This window comes from Schistocerca americana, chromosome 7 (assembly GCF_021461395.2).
Source record: "Schistocerca americana isolate TAMUIC-IGC-003095 chromosome 7, iqSchAmer2.1, whole genome shotgun sequence".
In the NCBI taxonomy this organism is placed as follows: domain Eukaryota; kingdom Metazoa; phylum Arthropoda; class Insecta; order Orthoptera; family Acrididae; genus Schistocerca; species Schistocerca americana.
Window position 1 is genome coordinate 557528697 of NC_060125.1, and position 25758 is coordinate 557554454.

At 42.4% G+C, this 25758-nt stretch overlaps 2 protein-coding genes across 2 annotated transcripts in view; one reads left to right on the forward strand and one right to left on the reverse strand.

Moving 5' to 3' along the window:
* LOC124623184 (solute carrier family 25 member 46-like) overlaps positions 1-11593 on the reverse strand; it is a 43035-nt gene extending 31442 nt beyond the window's left edge. Inside the window, exons 1-3 of the mRNA XM_047148988.1 lie at positions 11216-11593; positions 11000-11103; positions 10727-10905 (exon numbers count right to left, since the gene is read on the reverse strand). Of these exons, the coding sequence (XP_047004944.1) occupies positions 10727-10905; positions 11000-11103; positions 11216-11384 (452 nt within the window). The 5' untranslated portion in view covers positions 11385-11593. The remainder of the gene's footprint in view (positions 1-10726; positions 10906-10999; positions 11104-11215) is intronic.
* LOC124623185 (tubulin-folding cofactor B) overlaps positions 11428-25758 on the forward strand; it is a 34925-nt gene continuing 20594 nt past the window's right edge. The window contains exons 1-3 of the mRNA XM_047148989.1: positions 11428-11826; positions 19880-20023; positions 23445-23538. Of these exons, the coding sequence (XP_047004945.1) occupies positions 11701-11826; positions 19880-20023; positions 23445-23538 (364 nt within the window). The 5' untranslated portion in view covers positions 11428-11700. The remainder of the gene's footprint in view (positions 11827-19879; positions 20024-23444; positions 23539-25758) is intronic.

Below are 25758 nucleotides of genomic sequence, written 5' to 3' on the forward strand. Positions count from 1 at the left end.
CTGAAAACTTCACAACCATTGAAAAGCGAGAAATATATTGCCCAACAAAAAAAGTGAAGAACCCAGAATGGGTTGAGAAGGAATGAGACATAAATTCAGTGATTACAAAAATGAATCAAATTTACACATAACTTGGCAGTATGAGCCAATTTATCAGTATGATGCTGCGCCCCCTCTGGCCTAGTCACAAGTACTGACTCAGCAGGGAAGGGTGTCAAAGTTGTTGCATCTTCTTCTGACACAAGCTGGCCCAAAACTGTTCTTGATATACTGTATACTGGCAATGGGATGCAGTTCTCATCTGTACTGGTCCCACATATGTTCTATTAGGAACAAATCTCTCATACTTGTTGGCCACAGGAACACCTCTTCAGCATGCAGACAGTTAGTAAAGACATGTGCCATGCGGGGATGAGCATTGTCCTGTTGAAAAATGCACCACAGGGGGTAATACGTGAGGACACAGGATGCCCTCGATGTACCGTTCAGACGCTATGAGCTGTGACCTGAAATCATACCTGAGAGTTCCCCCACACTATGTTGCCGTGCGACCACTGCGCCTCTCAAAAACATTGGAAGAGTAGGAAATCTATCCTGGTCACTGCCATGTTAACCAACGATGGTTATCTGGAGCTAACAGAATGCCATTCATCAGCAGTCCAGGCTTACCAGTCACAGCATTACTCCAAATGCAGCCATATGTGTTATGGCGTTAATGGCAGCCTACACGTGGTAGGATAATTCCATGGTTCAGCTGCTGTGCCTCTGTTCAATGGCACAGGATGACACAAAATGTTGCAGGAGTCCATTACTTGTCCTCGAATGGCAGGTGCAGATGTGAAGAGGTTACGATGTGCCTGGGGCACAATACGACAATCCTTGCTTGAAGCTGTCAGACGTGGTCAACCAGACCTCAACGGTGAATATCCCTGCCCTTTTGTACCAATGCAGTCCAACATTGGGCCATTGTCATACCAAATTGCTTTATGTATATGGATATTGTGTAATTCAACCAAGTGGCCAAATACAGACTACAACGAGGCACCTTTCAAACTCTGTCTGGTGCTAATAATACTGTTTCACATGAGTACATGGCATCTCTGTGTCCTCCACAGTGGTCACTCAACATTTGACACTATTTACATCCCTTACAAACACCACCAGGCCTGGTAACAACACTAAACATGAACACCACTAATGCACTTTAATGGCCATTCTCTCTCTTTCAGAGAATTGCAAGGAAAATCATCTACAAATCTACCAATGGTGTGTACAAGTATAAAGTTACGCTGACAACTGATCATGTCTTTTGGGTGTTCCACGTTTTTTAGTCGGACCATTTAAATCTTGTTCGGACAAAATGTTTACAACACCAATTAGGACAACAATATCAATGAAGTCTCACACTGCTTCAATTATGTGGATGATAATGAATATTTTTAACACTTCTCAAGGCAAAGAGGAAAGAACATTATTCTCTTTCATTTAGCCTATCTCAAATGAAAGTGCACTGTACTGACCACTGTTAACCTTGCCCAGTTATTCAGTTTTGTTATTGACCAAAACTGAATAACCAAGCAAGGTTATACAGTGGTCAGTACATTGCACTTTCATTTGAGAGAACAATTTAGAGTCAGCCCTCCAGACTTACATTTTCTATAGGTTCCCTAAATTGCTAAAGCAAATGCCAAGATGTATCCTATGATGAGGACATGGCCAATCCTTCACTTAATCCATGCTTGTCCTCTGCTTTCACATTCTGGTCGAAGGAATGCTAAACTCTAATCTTCTATGTTTTTTCTTTTCAAAACTAAATAACCTGCCAAATGGTCTAGCAAACAGTAGTCCATCATTAGAGATGAACTACAAACAGCAACATCTGTCAAGCATGCACTGCCAACTGTCTAGCAGTGATTTTTTACTTAATCCATACTATCCATGGCAATGTATTTTACAGCAAATGATTTTTGTGTGTGTGTTGGGGCTTATGGGCACTCAACGTCGAGGTCATCAGCGCCCTGACACACATTAAAAGGAACGAAAGTGGACAGATGTAATAAAACTGAAGCACACGTGCAAAGAAAGCAGGAAAAGAAGGAAAATGCTACATAAGAAAGTAAAACGTAAGCAAGGGAAAACGTAGCAGCAAGAATGCCACAGGAAATTGTCATTGGCTGGCCACTTACATAAAATATGGGCGAGCTTGTCACACAGTGAGCAAATTGAGATCCTCTCCCTAAAATCTTTGTAAAAACATTTGACATGCCACAGAACTTTAAAACTTTAACCACATTCATCAGAGAGTTACCTAAAAGAGATGGCAGGTCCACTGGCAAGTCAGCCGCGGCCTGCTGGTCAGAAAATAAAATGCAATCCAATAAAACATGGCGCACAGTGACCTGGATGCCACAAGCACCACACATTGGAGGGTCCTCTCGCCGGAGCAGGAAGCCATGTGTCATAAGGCTGTGGCCTATCCGAAGCCGAGTAAGGAGAACCTCGTCCAGTCGACAGGGCTGAAAGGAAGTACACCATACACGCGCTGTGGGCTTGACTATACGGAGCTTATTGTCAGTCACTTCCAGCCACTCATCCTCCCACCAATGCATGACTCGTGAGTTCAACAGTGAGGTGAGTGCGTGCAGGGGGTAGCACACTGAAATACTTGTGGATCGAGACACGCCTCCTTCGCTGCGAGATCTGCCCTTTCATTTCCAGCAATGCCGATGTGCCCCGGAACCCAGCAGAAAGCCACCACCTTCCCCAGTCGCTGTAGTTGGAGGAGGGCATCCTGGATGGTCTGGACTATTTTATCTACTGGATACAAACATTGCAATGAGTAAAGGGCAATTAGTGAATCGGAACAAACAAGAAATTTAGGACAGGAAGAATGTCTCATCTGCTCCAGTGCCCGCAAGATCGCAGATAATTCTGCATCAAAGACAGTAAAAGTCTGAGGCAGTCAAACCTTGAGGACACGATCCAGAAAAACAACAGAGCAACCAACGGAATTGTTTCAAACCATCCGTAAAAACAGCTATATAGTCGTAGTGCTCAGATAAAATGGCAGAAAATGCTACATTAAAAATGGTGGCAGGAGTACAATCTCTCCTGTTCTGCAATAAATCTAATCACTCTGGGCCTCTTCAGTAACCAGGGTGGCAGGCAGTTAAAACCCAGGATTTGGGGTTGTACAGACACCACACTGAGGGACTCTAGCACACGTTGCACACGGATCCCAAACGGCAACGTAGCCCGGGGACGGAGGGAAAAAAGGCGGTCCAGAGGTGGATGAGCAACAATATGGTGAGCAGGCGAGGTTGGAGCTGCAAGAAACTTACAAGCCTGGCACACCAGCAGGAGTGCCACCGGATGGTAAGTGGCAGTCCCCCAGCCTCAGCACAGAGGCTGGGTATGGGACTGGTCCGATAAGCACCCGTGGCCAGTCGAATCCCAGCATGGTGGACAGCGTCAAGCATCCACAATTAAGATGGCCTCGCTGACCCATACATGCACCCGTAGTCCAGCCGTGAATGCACAAAAGCCCGATAAAACTGAAGGAGACGTGCCCTGTACGCTCCCCAAGACCTGTGGCTGAGGCACTTGAGGATGTTCAGTGCCTTCAGGGTTCTGGCTTTCAAGTCTCATAGGTGTGGCAGCCATGACAACCTGGAGTCGAAAATTAGGCCCAGAAACCGCACTGTGTCTCTAAAATGTAGGACAGTATCCCCCATATGCAAGGCAGGCAAAGTAAAAAGATGACGAGAACGATTAAAATGAACACAAACACACTTATTGGCAGAAAACCGAAAACCCATCTTTGCAGCCCACTCCTCTAACCGCCGCTCTGTTAGCTGCAACTGAGGGCTCACGGCTGCAACACTGGACGAGGAACAGAAAACAGCAAAGTCATCCACAAATAAGGAGCACTGTACTGGACTCCTCACTGTAGACATTATACTGTTAATGGCTGTGGCAAGGAGGGTAACGCTTAAAACACTGCCCTGGGGGACACCGTTCTCTTGCTCAAAACGATAAGACAGTGTGTTACCAATGCGGGTCCGAAAAAACCGCTGAGACAGGAAAGACCGAATGAATATGGGGAGGCGGCCACGAAAGCCCCGTTGATGCAGTTGTGCAAGAATACAGCGTCTCCAAGTAATATCATATGCCTTACTGATATCAAAGAAGATACCGATACAGTGATGCTGATGGAGGAAAGCCTGCTGAATAGCTGCCTCTAGGACGGTCAGGTTGTCGACCGTGGACCGAAATTTTTGGAATCCACACTGAGGGTGGCTAAGGAGCTGTCTGGTTTCTAACAGCCAGACCAGACGACGGTTAACCATCCGTTCCAGGGTCTTTCCAACACAGTTTGTCAAGGCAATACTCCGAAAACTACTGGGACATGTGCGGTCCTTTCCTGGTTTGAGGAGAGGGATGAGAATTGCCTCCCTCCACGAGGTGGGGAACACTCCTGTCTGCCGTATGAGATTAAAACATTTGAGGAGGATTTCCTTTGACACTGTTCGCAGATGGCAAAGCATGGAGTACCAGATGCGGCCGTGACCTGGTGCAGTGTCAGAAGTCTCAGTAAGTGCCAATTAGAGTTCCCACATGGAGAAAGGGGAGTTGTAGGCCTCAGTACTGTTCGACCGAAAGTCCAAGTTTACTCGCCCGACAGCCGCACGGTAGCGACGAAATGCTGGATTCTGGTTTGCAGTGGCAGTACTTTGTGCAAAATGCTCTGCCAGCGTCTGAGCAATGGCTCTGGGTGTCATTTGGAGGCGTCCCTGGTTCAAGACTGCAGCTATTGGTAAACGGCTGCGTCTACCGGAAATCCTCCGGATGGCTTCGCATACTTTTGTGGAACAAGTGGAATGGTTGATGGAGTCCAGGAACTCCTGCCATGACCTTTTTATGCTCTCTTTAATGACACGGCGTGCCCTGGCTCTCGCGATTCGAAAGGTAATAAGATTGACCGCTATTGGGCGGCATTTAAATTGTCGAAGAGCCGCATGCCTGTCCCGGATGGCTGAATGGCACTCTTCTGTCCACCAAGGCACAAGGTGCCACTTAAGAGGGCCAAAAGACTTTGGTATGGACAGGTCAGCAGCATGATGGATCACAAGTGTGATGTGATCCACCCATTCCTGTACGTTGTTGCGGCATTCAAAGACAGCCAACAGACTGAACAGTGGCAAGTTAGCCCTGCCAATCATCCACGATGGCGGCCTCTGCTCCAGCAATACACCATCCAGGAGATGAATGCGGATGGGGAAGTGATCGCTGGAATGAAGGTCATCAATGACCTCCCAGTGAATAGAGTCGGTGAGGGTTGGAGAACAGAACGATAGGTCAATGGCTGAGAATGACCCAGTAGCAGCAGAGAAATGAGTCGGAGTATCAGTGTTGAGGATGCACAACACTTGAGATGTAAGGAGGCTCTCCAAAACTCGACCTCGAGCGCAAAGAGAAGTGAAGCCCCACAGGACATGATGGGCATTGAAGTCGCCCAGGAGGAGAAATGGGCAAGAGAGTTGTTCGATAAGATCTGTGAGAGCCTCTAAGTTCACTGCATCCAGATGAGGTAAATAAAGGGAGCAAACGGTAAGCCTCCAACATGAATGAATTTCAACTGCAACTGCTTGCAGGTCAGTATCCAGGGGGAGAGCAGAGGAGTGGTGGCCATTATTGACAAATACGGTGACTCCGCCTTTGGCCCTTTCCCCAGTCAGGTCATCCTTGCCCCTTAGTACAGGAGCATCAGATAGTTTTAAATGTGTTTCCTTTAAACACAAGCACAGGGGGCGTTGCTGTGCTAGGAGTTTCAGTTCCTCCACATGTTCCTGGAATCCATTCATGTTCCACTGTGTAATGGGAGCCATCTATCAGGGTGGGAGTACCTTCATCCTCACTTTCTGTCGGGGAGGAGAGCCCACAACAGGTGGAGGCTCAGTTTTGGGGCGAGATGATTGCCCCAGTCTGACATCAACCTCCATCGCCTCTGAAGAGGAGTCGAGAGAGACGTCAGAGAGAATGACATCAACATCAGCAGACTGTGTACCGTCAGTCTCCTTCAGCGGGCGAGTCTTTGGCTTTGGCTTAGATTTTTTGGTCTGAGGTGGCATTGGAGCCAAAACCTCAGAAGTGGTAGGGGGTGTAGCAGCACTAGGCAGTGCACAAGACTGGACCCAGGGAGGGGCAGGAAGGACATCAGCACATGTACAGTGACAAACGCAGGTGTTAGTGCTGACAGTAGCAACCTCCATTTGTGTAGCGGCATCAGTTTTCAAGACTGGCTGTTTCACAACAGAAGACAAGGAGTCAGCAAACGTGGACGGCTGCATGGACTTGTATATTTTCTTTGTCTCATCATATGGGATGCGTTTTGTGGTTTTAAGTTCCTGGATCTTCCGTTCCTCAAGGAAAACTCTGCATTCCCTACTCCACACAGAGTGATCCCCAGTGCAGTTGACACACATGGGAGGAGAGGAGCAACCAACTCCCTCATGGGCGGCTTTACCACACATTTCCCGCAAGTGGCTTCCCCTCTACAGCCGAGAGTAGTATGCCCAAAGTGTTGGCATTTAAAACACCACATGGGATAGGGGTAATAAGGCCGTACATTGAGACGTAGGAAACCTGCCTTCACATGCTCCGGCAATTTGGTGCTGTTAAAAGTTAAGGATAAATGAGTCTGACTTCATGAGAGCACCATCTACCCGTTTCATAACGTGTTGCACGTCAACAATTCCTTCCCGGGACCATTCAACCGTCAGTTCATCTTGGGGAATTTCAACGAGATCTTTGCAAGTCACAACACCTTTGCTGTAGTTCAAGCTGTTGTGAAATTCAGTCTCTATCGCAAACTCCCCAAGAAATAGTGGCTTCTGAAGGTTCTTGACTTGTTGGAAGCTAGATGTTTCAACCAACGATGTTCCATTTCGCAAGCGCTTGACAGATTTTAAGGTGCCAGCAACGCCTTCTAAGCCTTTCTGTATATAAAATGGTGAAACTTTATCGAAACTCCCCTCTTTTCTTTTAATTATAAGAAACACATTCTGCGAAGCAGTTTGCATTCTGTTACCAGTAACTAAATCAGGAGGACTGGCTACAAGAGCCCTCTAGCTGGATTGGGTGTTAGAACCTACCAGCGGCCTACCCTTTCTGCTGGGAGGAGAAGAATAAAAGTTCAAGGGTTCCACCTCGGTTCCATGAACAGCTAGGGAACTATAAGTCCACCTAGACAGAGCCCCGCGTGCTTAGGTAAGCCTTGTACAACTGAGGTGCGGCAGGTTCCCCATAGGTTGCCAGCTAATGACTGTTCCACCTCAACAGCCACACATCTCATCAGTGTGCAGCACACCTTGAGATTGAGGGGTTGTTTATAGAGGTTTATTCCATCCTCGCAATCTGGGCGGTCAAGCCAAGATCCCCATTACCTGAGACACACAACGCTCCACCGCCGCGCATCACGGTGGTCGCTGAAGTATGCCCAGAGCTTACGGTGACAAGGGACTGGTGGCGCTTACCAGTCCCCAGCTCAGGAACCCCGGAGTTGCCAAGCCTGTACCCAGCAAATGAATGCTGAGCCCCTGGGGGCAAAATGATTTTTTGGAGCTACTCAAGCATTAGCCAGTAACACTGGTGGTTCTGGCACTTTTTCTGATAACCACTTCTAAATGTGCAGTTTGAGGCTTTTGTGATATAATAACTGCTTCAGGTGCTTCCTGAAGATGACAAGCAGCTGTCTCCTTGAAATATTGTGCAGTTTTCATCATATTATCCAACAAAATTCCCGTGAACCGCTAAAGCAAGCATCTCAAAATCTTTGCATACCACTATAGGTCCTTGGTAAGGTAATTAATGTATTTCTATTTCAATTTAGTATTGGCAACAGATACCATCTTCTACATTTATTTATTGTCTTTTTTGCGTACATTCACCAACTGGTGACTTTTGCTAATGTCATAGCATTTTTACACAATTTTTGTACAAACAGTAGGAATTTGCAATTCACAATTACAAGAAGCCACTTAAGGCTGACACACTTGGCAATATAAGGTACAGTACTTCATAACAAACATTTGGGAGTTAAGAATGATTTTAATTCCCTTTTGAATACTTTACTTCTGTGGCATCTTATAGCACTTGGCAGTTTGTTAAACCACATCTGACCATTTATCCAAGGACTATGATCTGTTGTCTTTAGTTCTGTTTCTGAAGAAGCAATCTTTTTGTCTTATGTTATAGGTATGCACATCAGAGCACTTAGCTTCATTATTTTTATGGTCCACAAAGGATGTTATTTATTTGTACAGATACAAGGAGTATACTGTTAGATATTTATGTTGTACAAAGGTTTCCCTACATGAATCTCTGTATCCTAGTCGATGCATGGTCCCGACTGATCTTTTCTGCAGTGTTAGGATCCTGTTCATGTGTCTATCAGCAGCACATCCCCATACCTCTATTCCATAATTAATATATGCAAATATTGTCCCATAATAAGCAGTTTTTAACGTTTGTTCAGAGACTAATTTTGATAGTTTGCTAATTAAGTGCAGTGAACTGCTGATTTTATTGCATACAACATTGATATGTATCGATTTTTGTCTAGGTATATCCCCAAAAATTTATATTTGTCAGTGTCTACTGCTTTGATGCCACTTATATTATCAATACAGGTTTGGTATGAATTACCAAGTTTAAATGGTAATAGCTGGGATTTGCTAGAGCTCATGGTTCACCGAGTCAAATGCTTTAGTAAGGTCTAGAAATATCCCTGCTGTCTGCATTCCCTCATCCACGGCATCATACACCTTATGGAGAAATTCGGTAATTGCTGTGATGGTACTGTGATGCTTTCTGAAGCCATGCTGTGTTTCTGCTAGTAAATTATTCTTTGTGAAATAATCAATAAGTTGTGTCAACAAAACAATTTCAAATATTTTACTGAAAATTGGTATTTGTGAAATGGGCCTGAAGTTTGATAGCTCTTCTTTCGATCCTTTTTTACGCACAAGTTTAACTGTACTTTTCTTCAATATATTTGGAAATGTGTGCTGCCTTATACTACTGTTGATCATATGGGTAATTATTCCAACTAATTCCTTATTGCATTTTTTAATTATAATACTACTCAGTCCATCCCAGCCAGATGAGGCCTTATTCTGTAAGTTGTTTATTATTTTTCCTATTTCCTCCACATTCACTTCCTTAAATTCAAAAACAGTTTCCAGCCTAGGGGAAAGCAGTAAGACCTGTGTTATTAACTGGATTCACAGCTGAAGATATGACATATTCATTAAATATATTGTAGATTTTATCTGGATCAGTAATATGGTTTCCTTCACATTGGATTCTGTCAAACTGAGCATCTAACTTAGGGGTGGCTTTGCGATATCTATTTATTATATTCCATGAAGACTTCCCTATATTTCATGACTGAGCTATTTCCTTATCCAGGATCTGTTTTCTAAAATTGGAGAGCTGTTGCTGAAATTGTTTTTTTAGCTTGTTTGTACTTATCCTTAAATATTTGCAATTTAGTTGACTTATGTAACACAAGTAGATCCTCGATATTTTGCCCGAGTTTAATCATGTAAGCTGGAAGAGTCAGTCTGGTGTTTTTTACATTTTGGTTGTGAGTTACTACTTTCTCAATTCCTTCCACTGGGCAGCAAAAAGTAAGATATTGTAAAATAATAACATAAAATTTGACTCATTTGTATTCGGACCCTTTTTGCTGAAGAACTAGTTGCCATTCCTCAGATTCTAGTTTACTTGTAAAAGCATTAATGTTTTTCTCTTTGAGCAGTCTTTTGTATTCTACGACCTGAGTCCTTTCTTGGATGCTTGTGTGTTCTTAGTCTACAAATTGACATTTGTGGTCTGAATAGTGAAAGTCCACATTCCAGCATCTAATACTATCTTTTACCTCTTTACTTTGTATTATGTAGTCTATTTTACTAGAAGTAGACTGAGTTACTCTTGTATCTGAATTTACTGCATTCATAAGATTATAGGAGTTAAGGGTATCTATTAACCTGCTGTTATGGTTATTGCAAGATGTTGCCTCTATATTCAGGTCACCAAGTATTGTTACCTCGTCTGGGTCAAAGTGTCCCACTATTCTACTAAAGATATCTACGAAATGCCCTACCTCTGATTTAGGTGGACGATAAATCCCAATAATTTTCTGTTTCATCGTGCCCTTTCCGCAACCTTTGATATGGAGTTCAACGCCTGTCACTTCAGTCAAGCCTTCATTATTATACAGATCTAGATGGTTTAATTTATTTACTTTGAGCTGCTCTCTAACAAATACTGCTACACCTCCACCTTTAAGATGCTGTCTACAGTAATTTAAAGTAAATAATTTCCTCAGATTTCAGTAAATGCTCAGTTAACAACTACATGAGGTGAATGATCATTTAAAAAAGTCTGCAAAACGTAATCCGCAAACCACCATATGGTGCATGGCCGAGGGTACCTTGTACTTGTACTACTACTATTACGTCACACCCTTCCCTGTTCTATATACAAAATGAACAAGAGAAAGGCAACTGTTCATATGCCTCTATATGAGCACTGAACAATAGGATGTTGATTACAGGCATACACTGCACTTCCTGAAATTGGTGTGGCAGTCTGGAAATGGAGCTCTGAATTGGGTTTTAAATTAGAGTGGTAACACAGAACACATAAAAGAAGTACTTACTTAGGCCATGGTGTAACTTTACTGATTATGTCCTCAACTGCCAAGGTCATTCCTCTGACAAGCAAGGCACTGCCTAGCCCCTTCCATAGCGTTGTGAAACCTTGCCGTTGGTGTAAGTGGACCATCACAGGCAGCAGTGTGACAGGCAGGAGGTGATACCGAACAGAGTTGTTGTGGACCTACAAGAATTTCACATCGGCCAACATTTTCTAGGATTTCACTATGTTAAGTATACAGTCTTCCAGCAGATTTTCTGCCCTCAATAAAACTCACCTGGCATTGACGACGCAGGACAACAAATGGGTGACTAAGTAAATTTTCTGTTATAAGACTGGCTAACCCCACTCCAGCACCAATATATTTCCGTACCGCAACATCTGTGAATACACGATGTTAAGCTACTTTCACTCAAACAACTAGATATAAACATTCGAATCATTTAATACTACGTGAAAAAAATAGCAGCAGGTAATCATTAGGCAAAATCACCATCATCGGGAAATGAGGTAGGACGCGCCGGCTTAAACTTTTCCGCGGGCTGCGAAATATCATGTGCCAAATTTCGAAACTCATTATTTGCTTCAGCACTTTCATATATTCTTTCCCATGCACGTTGGCTATCGTCTGGCAATATCGGATATCTTTCAAGACCAGCCATGTTTTACATCAACGATGTTGCAGATTTTGTGTTTACATCTCCTATGATAATCACGCAGACAACTACGAACACTCGTGCAGTGAAGGGTCTCTCGTTTCGGGCTTAAAATACCGAATGCAATTTGCACCTGTGTCCAATTCTTTATCTAATTCTATTAGTCATAACCCATATTTGAAATGAGCCGTCAATCATCGCGATAACGTGTGTCTTTGGTTTGTGTATGCAACGGAGAATCTTTGACAATCTGATACTAGTTTGTACATAAAATTTATGTGTGGGGATTTACTTTTTCAATAAATCTGCATAATACATAACAATGGCCGATACATTTACTGTGATAACTCCGCATTATGTAAATGTTGTTATTACTACCTCCAAGCAACAATCCGGAGCCAGCATAGAACGACGATTTCAGAAAAATGTACCTGTTCGAGAACTCAAGGTTTGTCACTTCCAAAATTGTAAGTTGGTTAAGGTGAACTCTGAAGACATAATAAAATTAATAAATTTTAATACTACCGCTCAAAATAATAAAGATATTCCAGAGGATTGCGTAGAACTATTTCGATATTTTTAACGGGAACAAGAAAAGTCATACATAATTGCATACGAGTTAAAAATTTAAGAGATCCCGTCTTTAATTTCAAAACCTTCTTAGTAAAGTGATAAGTGACAAATGACGACGGTCGTCGCAAGTATCATTTCATTCCATTAGCATAAATGCAACTTTAATCCCGTACAATTAACAATCTACATTTAGGGTTATTAGATACACACCTCTTATTTAGTAGGGCTATAATGACTCGGAATCAGCCGTTTTCGAAGTAATGTATTTTTGCTCGTGGTTGGTGGTCATTTATTACACGGGTACGTAATCTAGATTGGCCTTTACCAGATTTGCGAAAATTAATTAACAAGGCAACACACACAATTTGTTTTCGATAATTTCTTCTCTCTACTGACACCCAAAGCCTTTCTAACGTTCTCCTCCACGATGGAATGTGTAGAAAACAACATATGACGGGGAAAAGTTTTATGTAATAACAGTCCAGGAATGTAAGAAGTCATTAGGCATAACTTAACGAAACCTTTAATCATCACACATGTACTGGTTTGAACACCACAGTTTAGGCAGAGTCCTATTGGCAGTTGTTTACCTTCACATTCCCCTTTGGGTTTTATACCTGCATGAAGTACTGTCACATTATTGCTGACAAACATCCTTACACAGGGCAAAAAATTAGTCACACCCCAGGAAACATCATACATATATATTCTGTAAAATTCTAGTCTTGTAAACGACCTCAGTTCATTGAGTTAGAGTGCCCACATATTTCTTCAGATATGAAATATCCATAGTGTACTCATAGCTGTGATTCCGCTTTGACCATAGAATGGCTTTCATCATTTGCCGACAACATTACTGTATATGGCCTGCACACTCTTTCCTGATTTTGGTAGTAATTAGAAGACTTAAGGATGACAATGTTTATCCTCAAGTCACTCTCAACCTTGCCAGTTAGATTATAACACAATGTAGGGATAGCCATTGTTGAATGCTATTCTTCATTTGGTGATGACTCTCCTCATCATGGTCACCCATGACAACTCTCTGATTCTTCTGGAATGAGCATAGGTGCGACTAGAGAAGCCAGGCTTTTTACCAAGAGGGTCATTCCATACCAAATCACCCAATAAAAAATAAATTTTACACCCACCTCTTTAGATTTTCATGAAATAAAGTTTTTATGTTTTGCGTTTTCCGAACCTTCGGAAATGGTAAATTTAATTTGTATTCAAAACTTTAAAATTGCTTATCTTAAAAACTCTTTTAGATAACATCATGAATTTTTACAGCAAGTTTATTTATTATACATATTTGAAGATAAAAAAAAAAAAACAAAGATGATGTGACTTACCATACGAAAGCGCTGGCAGGTCGATAGAAACACAAACAGACACATACATACACACAAAATTCAAGCTTTCACAACAAACTGTTGCCTCATCAGGAAAGAGGGAAGGAGAGGGAAAGACGAAAGGAAGTGGGTTTTAAGGGAGAGGGTAAGGAGTCATTCCAATCCCGGGAGCGGAAAGACTTACCTTAGGGGGAAAAAAGGACAGGTATACACTCGCGCACACACACACATATCCATCTGCACATACACAGACACAAGCAGACATTTGTAAAGGCGAAGAGTTTGGCCAGAGATGTCAGTCGAGGCGGAAGTACGGAGGCAAAGATGTTGTTGAAAGACAGGTGAGGTATGAGTGGTGGCAACTTGAAATTAGCGGAGGTTGAGGCCTGGCGGATAACGAGAAGAGAGGATATACTGAAGGGCAAGTTCCCATCTCTGGAGTTCTGACAGGTTGGTGTTAGTGGGAAGTATCCAGATAACCCGGACGGTGTAACACTGTGCCAAGATGTGCTGGTCGTGCACCAAGGCATGTTTAGCCACAGGGTGATCCTCATTACCAACAAACACTGTCTACCTGTGTCCATTCATGCGAATGGACAGTTGGTTGCTGGTCATTCCCACATAGAAAGCTTCACAGTGTAGGCAGGTCAGTTGGTAAATCACGTGGGTGCTTTCACACGTGGCTCTGCCTTTGATCGTGTACACTCTTTGCCTTTACAAATGTCTGCTTGTGTCTGTGTATGTGCGGATGGATATGTGTGTGTGTGCGCGAGCGTATACCTGTCCTTTTTTCCCCCTAAGGTAAGTCTTTTGTCACTGAAACTTTTTTTATTTTTAAATGTAGTCTAATTGTAGATTAATGCACTTGATCCAACGATGTTTCAGTGCCTTCATCCCATCTCGAAAATGAGTTGCCTTGAGGCCTGCAAAATAGTTGTCAACTCCGGCTATCAATTCTTCCTTTGAAATGAATCTTCGTCCACCAAGAAAAACTTTCAGTTTTGGGAAGAGATGGAAGTCTGACAGACCTATACCAGGTGAATAAGGCAGGTGTGGCAACAATTCATACCGTAGTTCGTGTAATTTTGCCATGGTGACGACACAAGTGTTTCTGATCCAGCATCAGGAGTCGCAGCACCCACCTTGCAGATAATTTTTTCATTTCTAATTCTTCAGTTAAAATGTGATATACCCTTTCAGATGACATCTGTCAAGAATGAGCAATTTCACACACTTTCAATTGGCGATCCTCCACAAACATTTTGTGCATTTTTGCAATGATTTCTGGAGTTGTGAAACATCTTGGCTGACCACTGTGCGGATCATCATCTAAGCTCTCATGACCAAATTTACATTCATCTGCCCACTAGGAAACAGTTGAATATGAAGGAACAGAGTCTCCCAGTGCATTCTGGAAATTGGCATGAATGTCATTTACTTTCATACCTTTCTTTACAAAGTACTTAAGGAGAGGGAAAGACGAAAGGAAGTGGGTTTTAAGGGAGAGGGTAAGGAGTCATTCCAATCCCAAAAGGCAAGTGTTGATACTGATATAGGGCAAAAGGTGTACTGACAACGAGAAGGTGCCTAGTAGCCTCATCCGAGGGGAGCTGGAGCTAAGCTTGGAAAAATAATGGTCACCTGACAATTTTGCAAGCAATACGTCAGGGTGGGGCTTCGGGTATATATCTATCGCAGGCTGTGCATTAATCGTGATAGTAAAGTCACCGCAAGGTGAAGCTTACCCATCGGCTTCTTAACGACAACCAGTGGTGTAGCAGATTCACTGAGAGAAATAGGCTGAATGACATCGAGTTGACCTTAACAAAGTCGCGCAACACGACAAGCACCTGTCACGTCCAAAAAATACGAGGGAAGGCGGACTATTTAGTGGTAATGAGGGCCTGGAAACCTACAACTGAACCCAGAGGAAAACAAGAGATGAAAACTGGACTCCAGTTGCTAATACAGAGCTTGATCAGACACTAAATTTACCTTGTCGGCACCGAGCGAGGTGGCGCAGTGGTTAGCACACTGGACTCGCATTCGGGAGGACGACGGTTCAATCCCGTCTCCGGCCATCCTGATTTAGGTTTTCCGTGATTTCCCTAAATCATTTCAGGCAAATGCCGGGATGGTTCCTTTGAAAGGGCACGGCCGATTTCCTTCCACATCCTTCCGTAACCCAAGCTTGTGCTCCATCTCTAATGACCTCGTTGTCGACGGAACGTTAAACACTAATCACCACCACCACCACCTTGTCGGCAATGGAGGAACTGAAAGCGTTAAATGCACCTTACCCAGACAGGTCTGCGGTATGGGAACAAATTGCAACAAGGAAGGTGAGAGGGCGAACAACAGATTTGTAAGAGACAGGAGTGGAGAACTGACCTAAGATCGGAATCTACTGTTTATTGTAACCAACCAGCTTCTGGGAAACCTGTGTGAGGGGAGGGGAGCCGAAGTCCACATATGTTTGTGCATTTACTAAAGCCACTGCAGTTTTTGTGCCCACTTGCATTTTTAGTGGTTTATTTAATGCACACAAGTTTAGGGAAACAGTCATTGTAGAGATACAGTTTATGTCCACCAGTACTACTGTGTCTGCCACGTTTGAAGAGGTGTTACACTGGTTGCAAACTGCCCAACGCTCGTGTTGGACCAAGCAGTACCGGCAAGTCGGACAGGGGGCACGCGGCCACTGCTGTGATGCATCCTGTTTCTGCTGTGGCTGTTAACAGACGCTGCCCCATGCGATGCTGAGTTGAAGGTTGTACTGCTGCAACGGCTCCTCTGTAATCTTGAACACTTGCAGCGTGACTAACAGGAGTTGACTGAGCAACTTCCGATATCTCCCCGCACACAGCAATCTGATCGGCTGCAGCCTATAACACTTTAAAGGAGTGTGCTATATTGAGCACATCCATAAGCATCAGATTCTCACATTGAAATAATTTTTCTGGGGTCAGACAAATAATGTCACACACCATGCGATCAGCGTAGATTCATGATGGGTACCTGTGACAAATTTACAGCGAAGGCCCAGCCTGTGTAATTCTGCAGCCCAGGCTTTGTAAGCCTACACAGGTTTGCATCATACACACAAAATACCTGGAAATGTTGGTGTAACCATGCCTCATAGTAACCCCACTCTTTAGTCAATTCGTCGTATGCCAGGAAGGGCAACGGTTGCACTGATGGGAGAATAACGTGCCGCGAAGACGCAGATGCCACTTGATATAGAGCGGTGGTGAGAGCCTGCTGTTGTTTTGTGAAAGATTGCTGCTGGGAAATGAGAAACACAGAGAAAATGTAACCTTCACTTGTCACCAAGTTTGCTATAGCAAGAACAAACATGATTTACGGAACATAGTACTTCATAGAGCAACTCATAGGATACAGGTTGCATGTAGCACTGAACACATTGACAGGCCAACAGTAATACAGGGTATAGAATGAGGTCAACACTTTGAGTGGCCAACAGTAATACAGGGTAAGAATAAGCTGAGCACTCGTTTGTGATCACTTAAATAACACTTTCTTTGGCGGCTCGCCAGAGCGTGCCAGGGGTCCGACCCATGTGGCCTCTATTAGCAGGCCTGTAAACTGTTTGAACGCACGATCTCAGAAATCACAGGGATCATGAGTGAAGGTACATCAGCTCAGAATATTATTTTGTGAAATATTAATAGTGAATATATGAAAAATATGATAGCAGTTTGTCCAGAAGTTATGCAGTGAGAGATGCTTTTATGTCTTTCTATTTTAATTTGTTGTCCACCTCTTAGTCGGGTGTGGTATGACCTGATTCTGTTTGTACATGAAATTTCATGCAATTAGTCCAGTAGTATATTTTTATGTGACTTTTTTAAAGAATTGAGGGTTAGACGCTTTGATGTTAATCTACCCTATATATATTCAGGTAGTGTTCGGATATTGTCTATACTAAAAAAAAAACTGTTCTGTATGTCTGTCTGAACACTCAAATGTCCAAAACTGCTAGATAAATGTTTTTGTAGGTAACTTGATACGTGGGTTATTGCTTAGGCTGTATTTCATAATAATCGGATCACAGAAAAAAGATATCGTAATACAAAGCAACATACGGAAACATATTTACTCCTTGAAAAACCTGTTTACTCTTTGATGTTGGAACCATATCATATTTGTGAAAATGCTCTTATTGGTTGATATATTTTATGTAAAAGGTGTACCACTTTGCTTCCACCGTTTGCCGATAGGTGGCGACAACGGTAAGTAGTGGTCGAAAGAAACAGATCGCAGACGTCAGGCAGTTAGCTTGGATGTCAGACCACATAATCTCATTTAAACATTAGTCGATTTGTGTCTGCATCATAAAGTTGTTCTTGATTGAAAATGTCAGTTTACGGGCCTAATTCTCGTCATTTGTGGGAGGTGTTACTGTTTTGTTTCAGTATGAAGAAAACAGTGGCTGGGTCTCACCAAATGCTCTCAAGTATGTGTGGTAAGGACGCTATTAGTGAAAGAATGTATAGTGAGTGGTTTCAACGCTTCAGTTATGGTGATTTTAATGTCGCAGACAGGCATAGTGATGGAAGAGAGAATGGAGACATTGCTGAGTGAAGACTCGCCGCGTCAAGCTCAAGAAGAATTGGCACAATTAGTGGGAGTGACACAGAAAGCCATTTCAAAATGTCTCAAGGCTATCGACATGATTCAGAAAGAAGGAACTTGGAGCCCACGTGAGCTGAAACCAAGAGACATTGAACGGCATTTGTGTGTTTGTGAGCAGTTGCTTCAGGGGCAAAAACGGAAGGGATTTCTGCATCGCATTGTGACCGAGGATGAAAAATGGGTTCATTACGCTAACCCTAAACACAAAAAATCATGGGGATATCCCAGTCAAGCTTCCAAGTCAACAGTCTTGAATATTCATGGCTCCAAGATCATGCTCTGCATTTGGCGGGACCAGCTCAGCATCGTGTACTATGAGGTGTTAAAACCAAGTGAAAAAAATCACAAGTGCTCATTATCGAATGCAATTAATGCGTTTGAGCAGAGTATTAAAAGACAAAAGGCCGCAATACAGCGAGAGGGACGATAAAGTGCTTTTGCAGCACGACAATGCTTGACCCCACGTTGCAAAGGAGGTCAAAATGTACTTGGAAACCTTAAAATGGAAAATCCTACCCCACCTGCCGTATTCTACAGACATTGCTCCCTCTAGCTATCACCTGTTTAGATCAATGGCCAACACTTCCAGTCTCATGAAGAAGTTACAAATTGGATCAATTTGTGGATCGCTTCAAAAGATGAACAATTTTTTCGATGCGGGATTCGTACCCTGCCCAAAAGATGGGAGAAAGTAGTGGCCAGCGATGGAAAATACTTTGAATGATACATGTGTAACCAAATTGTTTCATTAAAGCCTCAAATATGGGGGAAAAAACGACGGAAGCAAAGTTGTACACCTTATAATACAATTCAACTTAATGAATACAATGCTTATATAATCCTCAGCATGTTCAGTCCATACTTACATACTAAAATTATTTAACTCTATCTTTTATGTTTTCATGACTAAACTGTTGAACTGATTTTGATGAAATTCAGTATAAAGACATCTTACTTCCTGAGGAAGAACAAGGACTACTTAAAAATGAACATAAACTGCATTAAAAATTATTAAATTTGTTACATAATGTCCACATTGTATGATGTATATTACTTCAGTAGTGCAATCCATTCATGTGTGCTACTGCCCATGCTCCTTGGCACGCACAGCTCGGCAGTGACGTTGCGCATGCCACTTAGTCAAGCATGGGGGGGCAGTGGAGTGGCAGGGGAGGGGGAGAGGGTGCACATCGGTTGCTGTGCTTACTAGAACAGGCAGACATTTGAGGGCAGCTGATATTATTGCAAGTACAACGTCTTACTTATTCACCATCACTCATAACAACAAAATTACTGTAAGTGAGCACAGCTGCAGGTAACTAGTCTTTACTATGTCTGGCATGGTTGAGTTTGAGCAATTTATTATAGGTTGTCATATGCAAAATTACACCTTGTCAATAATGTTACATGGACCAATTTTTTTATTCGAAATAATTTTAGACTTATACGAAGTACCATGAAGGTTCATTTTGTTAAAAACACTGTTAATGAATGTAAAACATAGTGAACAAAAAACAATCAATTTTTGATGTGTAGTTTGTTTTGAATAACACAGTGCTTTTCTAGTCACAGTGTTACTGGAAGCGGCGTGTTGTTGCCACAGTGTAATATGAACTTTCTTTGTCAGAAATGAAATCACATGAAATACCAGAAAAAAAGGCCCAACCAAGGTTAGAGCCTTGAACCTGTACCTTTGTAATCTTCCAGTAAACCTTTGGATCATTGAGCCACAGAAAATCCGCGAAGAAATTCTTAATGCTTCAGCCATTATCACAGAAGTCATGACTGTTAACTGTGGAATGGCTTTTCTACACTCTGGAGAAGAACTTAAGTGCCATTGGCAATTTAATTTTTAATCATTAGTGCTAAACTTGAATGACACATGTTCCTAAAGGAGATCCATGTTTTTCTCTGTTACAGGACAAACTTGAATTACTGACAGGTGGAAATGCAGCAACTATGAAAATAGAACTATATAACAAGGAAGACACACTTGTGTCGAAATTGGAGGATGATACTGCTATACTGGGATCTTTCCCCATTGAAGATGGAATGCGTTTGCATGTGAGTTATATTTATTCTTTTTTTATTTGTATTTATTCTTTTTTCTAAATCTGACCTCACTACATATTCTCCTCTTAATTTTATTGCAAATAGAGTGTTAAAGATATGCTTACAGTGGATCATTACATACTCTATTTTCAGCAAGTATATTTGGTGGTCTAATAAATAAGGTGCATGCCTGGAAATCAAAAGGCCATGAGATCAAAAATGGTTGGACCTTGAATTTTTGGAATCTTCCTTTCCCCAGTCTTTACCTCTCAGTAATGGGAAGATTTGACAGGAATGACCCTTGGTTCAGGTGATTTATTAAGCTACGAATTATTTAGGAATAACGGAGATGACTCACCGAAAGGGAGAAGTGCTGCATCGTCGATAGGTACACAAACAAAAGATTGTGCCCTGCTGCACGTTGCGCCACTGGGTGGTCGATCTTGTTGCAACCACTGTACAGCATTTTACGTTGGTATGACAACCAACCAGCTGTCAATTACAATGAATGTCCACTGCATAACTGTTGCCAAAGACGAGGTGGACCACCCAGTGGCACAACATGCAGCAGAGCACAACATGCTTTGCAACCCATGCCATCTGCATCCTCCCCACCACCACCAGCTTTCCTGAGCTACGTAGATGGGAGCTATCCTTACAGCGAATCCCTCACTCCCGTAACCTCCCTGCCCTAAACCTAAAGTAATTTGCTGTCCTCCACCCCCACCCAATTGTGTGTGTGTGTGTGTGTGTGTGTGTGTGTGTGTGTGTGTGTGTTCATGTTCATGCATTGTGAGTGCTTGCGTGTGTGCACACCATCCCCTGCGCCAGTACCCTGCCCATTTTGTGTCAGCTAGTTGTTTGTTACTATCTCATGCTATAGTGTACGAAATCGCGTGCCTAGCCATCTTGCCACTGCCTCCTCTATCTGCACCCCTAGCTAGCTCACAGATGGCTCCTCACTCTCCCACGAGCTGCTGGATGCTTCCCCCAACCCCCTACCTGCCTCCCACCCCTCTCCATCCTCACCCTACTCCACGCTGCACCCCCACCTGATCACAGTACACTCACTGTAGGCTAGGAAAGAGCTGGCAGTGAACAGAGCACAATGTAGAGAGACAGGTGTGTGCATGTGAGTGAGTTGTGTGTGTTCGTGTGCATGTTTTTCCTACAAGCTTGAAAAAAAGGAGGTCATTCCTAAAGCTAGCAAATCTCTGTACTTTCCATTCTACATCTACATCTACATTTATACTCCGCAAGCCACCCAACGGTGTGTGGCGGAGGGCACTTTACGGGCCACTGTCATTACCTCCCTTTCCTGTTCCAGTCGCGTATGGTTCGCGGGAAGAACGACTGTCTGAAAGCCTCCGTGCGCGCTCGGATCTCTCTAATTTTACATTCGTGATCTCCTTGGTAGGTATAAGTAGTGGGAAGCAATATATTCGATACCTCATCCAGGAACGCACCCTCTCGAAACCTGGCGAGCAAGCTACACCGCGATGCAGAGCGCCTCTCTCGCAGAGTCTGCCACTTGAGTTTGTTAAACATCTCCGTAACGCTATCACGGTTACCAGATAACCCTGTGACGAAACGCGCCGCTCTTATTTGGATCTTCTCTATCTCCTCCGTCAACCCGATCTGGTATGGATCCCACACAGATGAGCAATACTCAAGTATAGGTCGAACGAGTGTTTTGTAAGCCACCTCCTTTGTTGATGGACTACATTTTCTAAGGACTCTCCCAATGAATCTCAACCTGGTACCCGCCTTACCAACAATTAATTTTATATGATCATTCCACTTCAAATCGTTCCGCACGCATACTCCCAGATATTTTACAGAAGTAACTGCTACCAGTGTTTGTTCCGCTATCATATAATCATACCTATTGACAATGTAGTGTTTCTGCCTTTCGGTGAGTCATTTTCTTTATTCCTAAATAATTCATAATTCTCAACCAGAACTTTCCGTACATTAAAATACATTTCATGTATTTCATAATGGCTGCAGTTGTCGCAGTGCCAATTCCTTGGACATGCATGCATGCCTGAAGGAACATAGCATTGTGATTCAGAGTAACACAGGCACTACAATATTGTGATGTGTTGTATAGCTCTGGCACCTTGCTTTGAATCTCCGCCTTCACAAAACCTTTTGTGCCACTTGAAAACACGACTTCTTGAAAGTGCCTCATCTTCATATTCTTGCTTAATCATTGTCTACGTTTCACTAGCAGGTTTCCTGAGCTGTGTTTACACTTTGCTCACAATCAGCATCCATTTTATCCCACAACTATTCCATCAACAACCCAAACAGTACGTTGCTAAGCAATTTAGTGAGTTTGGATGGAAATATGGCCAACACCACTTCAAGGGCACATACACACCAGATCACATAAAAACAACATTTTGTCCTTTTTATTACTGCAAACTAAGAAATAAAACAAACTGTCCTGGAACTTTTCTGACAAAGGGAGTATTTACTTAGAACCCATTGACTGAACAGAGTAGTACTGCCTAAGCCTTACCCTGTTTGTAAGAACATAGCTCCGCCATCAAAGCAGTACCTTCTCATTATAATTGTTGTTGTTGTTGTGGTGGTCTTCAGTCCTGAGACTGGTTTGATGCAGCTCTCCATGCTACTCTATCCTGTGCAAGCTTCTTCATCTCCCAGTACATACTGCAATCTACATCCTTCTGAATCTGCTTAGTGTATTCATCTCTTGGTCTCCCTCTACGATTTTTACCCTCCACGCTGCCCTCCAATACTAAATTGGTGATCCCTTGATGCCTCAGAACATGTCCTACCAACCGATCCCTTCTTCTGGTCAAGTTGTGCCACAAACTTCTCTTCTCCCCAATTCTATTCAATACTTCCTCATTAGTTATGTGATCTACCCATCTAATCTTCAGCATTCTTCTGTAGCACCACATTTCGAAAGCTTCTATTCTCTTCTTGTCCAAACTATTTACCGTCCATGTTGACTGGAATACTCTCTTTCAAATTCTGAAGGTGGCAGGGGTAAAATACAGGGAGCGAAAGGCTATTTACAATTTGTACAGAAACCAGATGGCAGTTATAAGAGTCGAGGGACATGAAAGGGAAGCAGTGGTTGGGAAGGGAGTAAGACGGGGTTGTAGCCTCTCCCCGATGTTGTTCAATCTTTATATTGAGCAAGCAGTAAAGGAAACAAAAGAAAAATTCGGAGTAGCTATTAAAATTCATAGAGAAGAAATAAAAACTTTGAGGTTCGCCGATGACATTGTAATTCTGTCTTTGTTATTGTTACAAGGCCAGATCATGGTATATTATTATTATTATTAATTATCCACATTACAGAGATCATTATAATTAGCTTTCAGAAAAATGTGTTGGTAACAGAAATTTAAATCTTCATTCTCAGATAGTTGATAACAGTGTGTTTATTTTGCAGGTTATTGACAAATTTGAATTGCAGACTGAATTTGAAGATCTATCGAAAGTTGAAAAATTTGAATTACCTCCAGAAGAGTATGCCAAGAGGCCAGGTAAATAATTATGATTTTTTTCTGCTAATGTTATGTTTCATTAGTTTGAAACTTCAGTTCTTTATTTGTATTACAATTAATCGTGTACAGTACACATTTTATTCTGTTCTTGTGATTCAGTCATGGTTTTGCAGTTGTATTAATGAGCAATGTATTTTACCTTTAGAATTGTAACCCATGATTTGTACACATACTAAATTCCAGATGCATTAGCTGCTCAGGTATGCTGTGTGTCCTTGTACAGTGTCTAGTTCCAAACTGCAATACAAATCATCTAATTCAGGGAGCTTCTATCAACAATGGATGTAGTTATATTATCAGATTGTATCACGTAGCATACTGCTTTTTATACATTTTGAAGGTTGGAGGAAGGCAAGGGCATACCAACTCCAACAGTTGGCTGAATATTGGAAAACAGAAGTGTAGTGCATTGACATCAAATAATCATGAAGATAAAGTTCTTACCATAGGTGGTAGTCAAGAAGAAACTATGATAAATTGCTACAGGACAAATTAGATAATCATTTCATTGTGCACAATTTCATAAAATCTGGTGCACCAATCAAAAAAGCAGTGTAAAATGCAGAGACGTTAACTGAGGACATCTCAGCAAACGGTACATTAATCATTATTGTGGCTCAAACGACACTAAAACCTCTGGCAGAATTTCAGAGGAACATGATGGCTTCTCCAGAATGCATACTGAAACTACTGCACAAAGTGAACAAAATAATTCATCCATTACCTCTTAATATGTCCAGTGCTTGAATGGAAAAGTGAAGTCTGTGAATCACTACATGATACAAAAAAAATCAAGACTGTTACAGGTGTACATAAGACTGCCTGTGAATTACAAAATTGAATGACTGGAGGGGGAGGGGGGGGGGGACAAACAAAAAAGAACAGATATGCAGCTCATGGTCTACACATTGAAACATACAGGGAAAGATTCATATTTGCAATAATTTGCCCCTTTCATACACATGACAAAAATGGGAAAACCAAATACATTTAAAAAACATACACAAACAGACAAACTGGTAAAAAAAACCCTCCTGTCCTGGTGTGAAACAGCTGCTAAAAATGACTGTCTTGAAGTGAAAGAACAGATAAAAGGTAATTGTCTTGAGGTGAAAGTGCTGAACAAAAACAGACAGTTGTCAACCAGCATGTGAGCAGGAGAAAAAAAAAAAAACAGCAACACACCTCCCCATCTTAATTTCAGACCAACAAATACAGAAATAAGGCAGTCATTGATAGATATATGGGTGAAAAGAACTGCAGTAAAGAAGAAATTGGAAATATATCAATAGAATAATGACGGAATCCCACATCTAGTGAACCAACAAACCAAAAATGAGACACCAAGAATCGAATCCCTAGAAATAATTACGAGTTTCTTCCACCAAGGACACTAGCGCAACAAGTGAGGCACGTGGTCAAGTAAGAAATAATACGAGAGGTATTCAGTAAGTAATGTAATACTTTTTTTCTGAAAGCAGGTTGGTTTTGTCGAAGATTCTAGTACACCATATTATTACCCACTCTTTTAGCTACAAAACCTTGTTTTTCAATATAATCTCTATTCAGTGCGACAGCCTTACGCTACCTTACTGGGAGGACCTGTATGCCTGCGTGGTACCACTCTACTGGTCGACATAGGAGGCAAAGCCTTACTGCATCAGTAACCCCCTCCTCATCCACGTACTGTTCGCATGCTTCATTTGGCCAAACAGTTGGAAGTTGGGTGCTGCGAGATCCAGTCTGTGGGGTGGATGAGGAGGAATAGTCCAGTGAAGTTTCTTGAGCTCTTTTTGGGTGCACAGACTTGTGTAAGGGCTTGTGTTTTCATGGAGAAGGAGAAGTTTGTTTGCATTTTTGTGGCAACGAACGTGCTGAACTCGTTTCTTCATTTTCCTGGGGGCAGCACTTCAGAGTTGATTGTTGCACCATGTGGCAGGACATCAAACTGAATAACTCCTTCAGAGGCCTAGAAGACTGCTGCCATGTCTTTGCTGGCTGAGAGTGAGGTTTTGAACTTTTTCTTCAAATGAGGGGTGGTGCAATGCCATTCCTTGGATTGCCATTTTGTTTCCAGTTCAAAATTATGAACCAGTGTTCCATCACTGGTGATGAAGTGCGACAAAAGATTGTCACAATCAGCCTCATAATGCACAAGCAATCGTACACGTATGGTCCTTCATTCGTCTTTATAGTCTT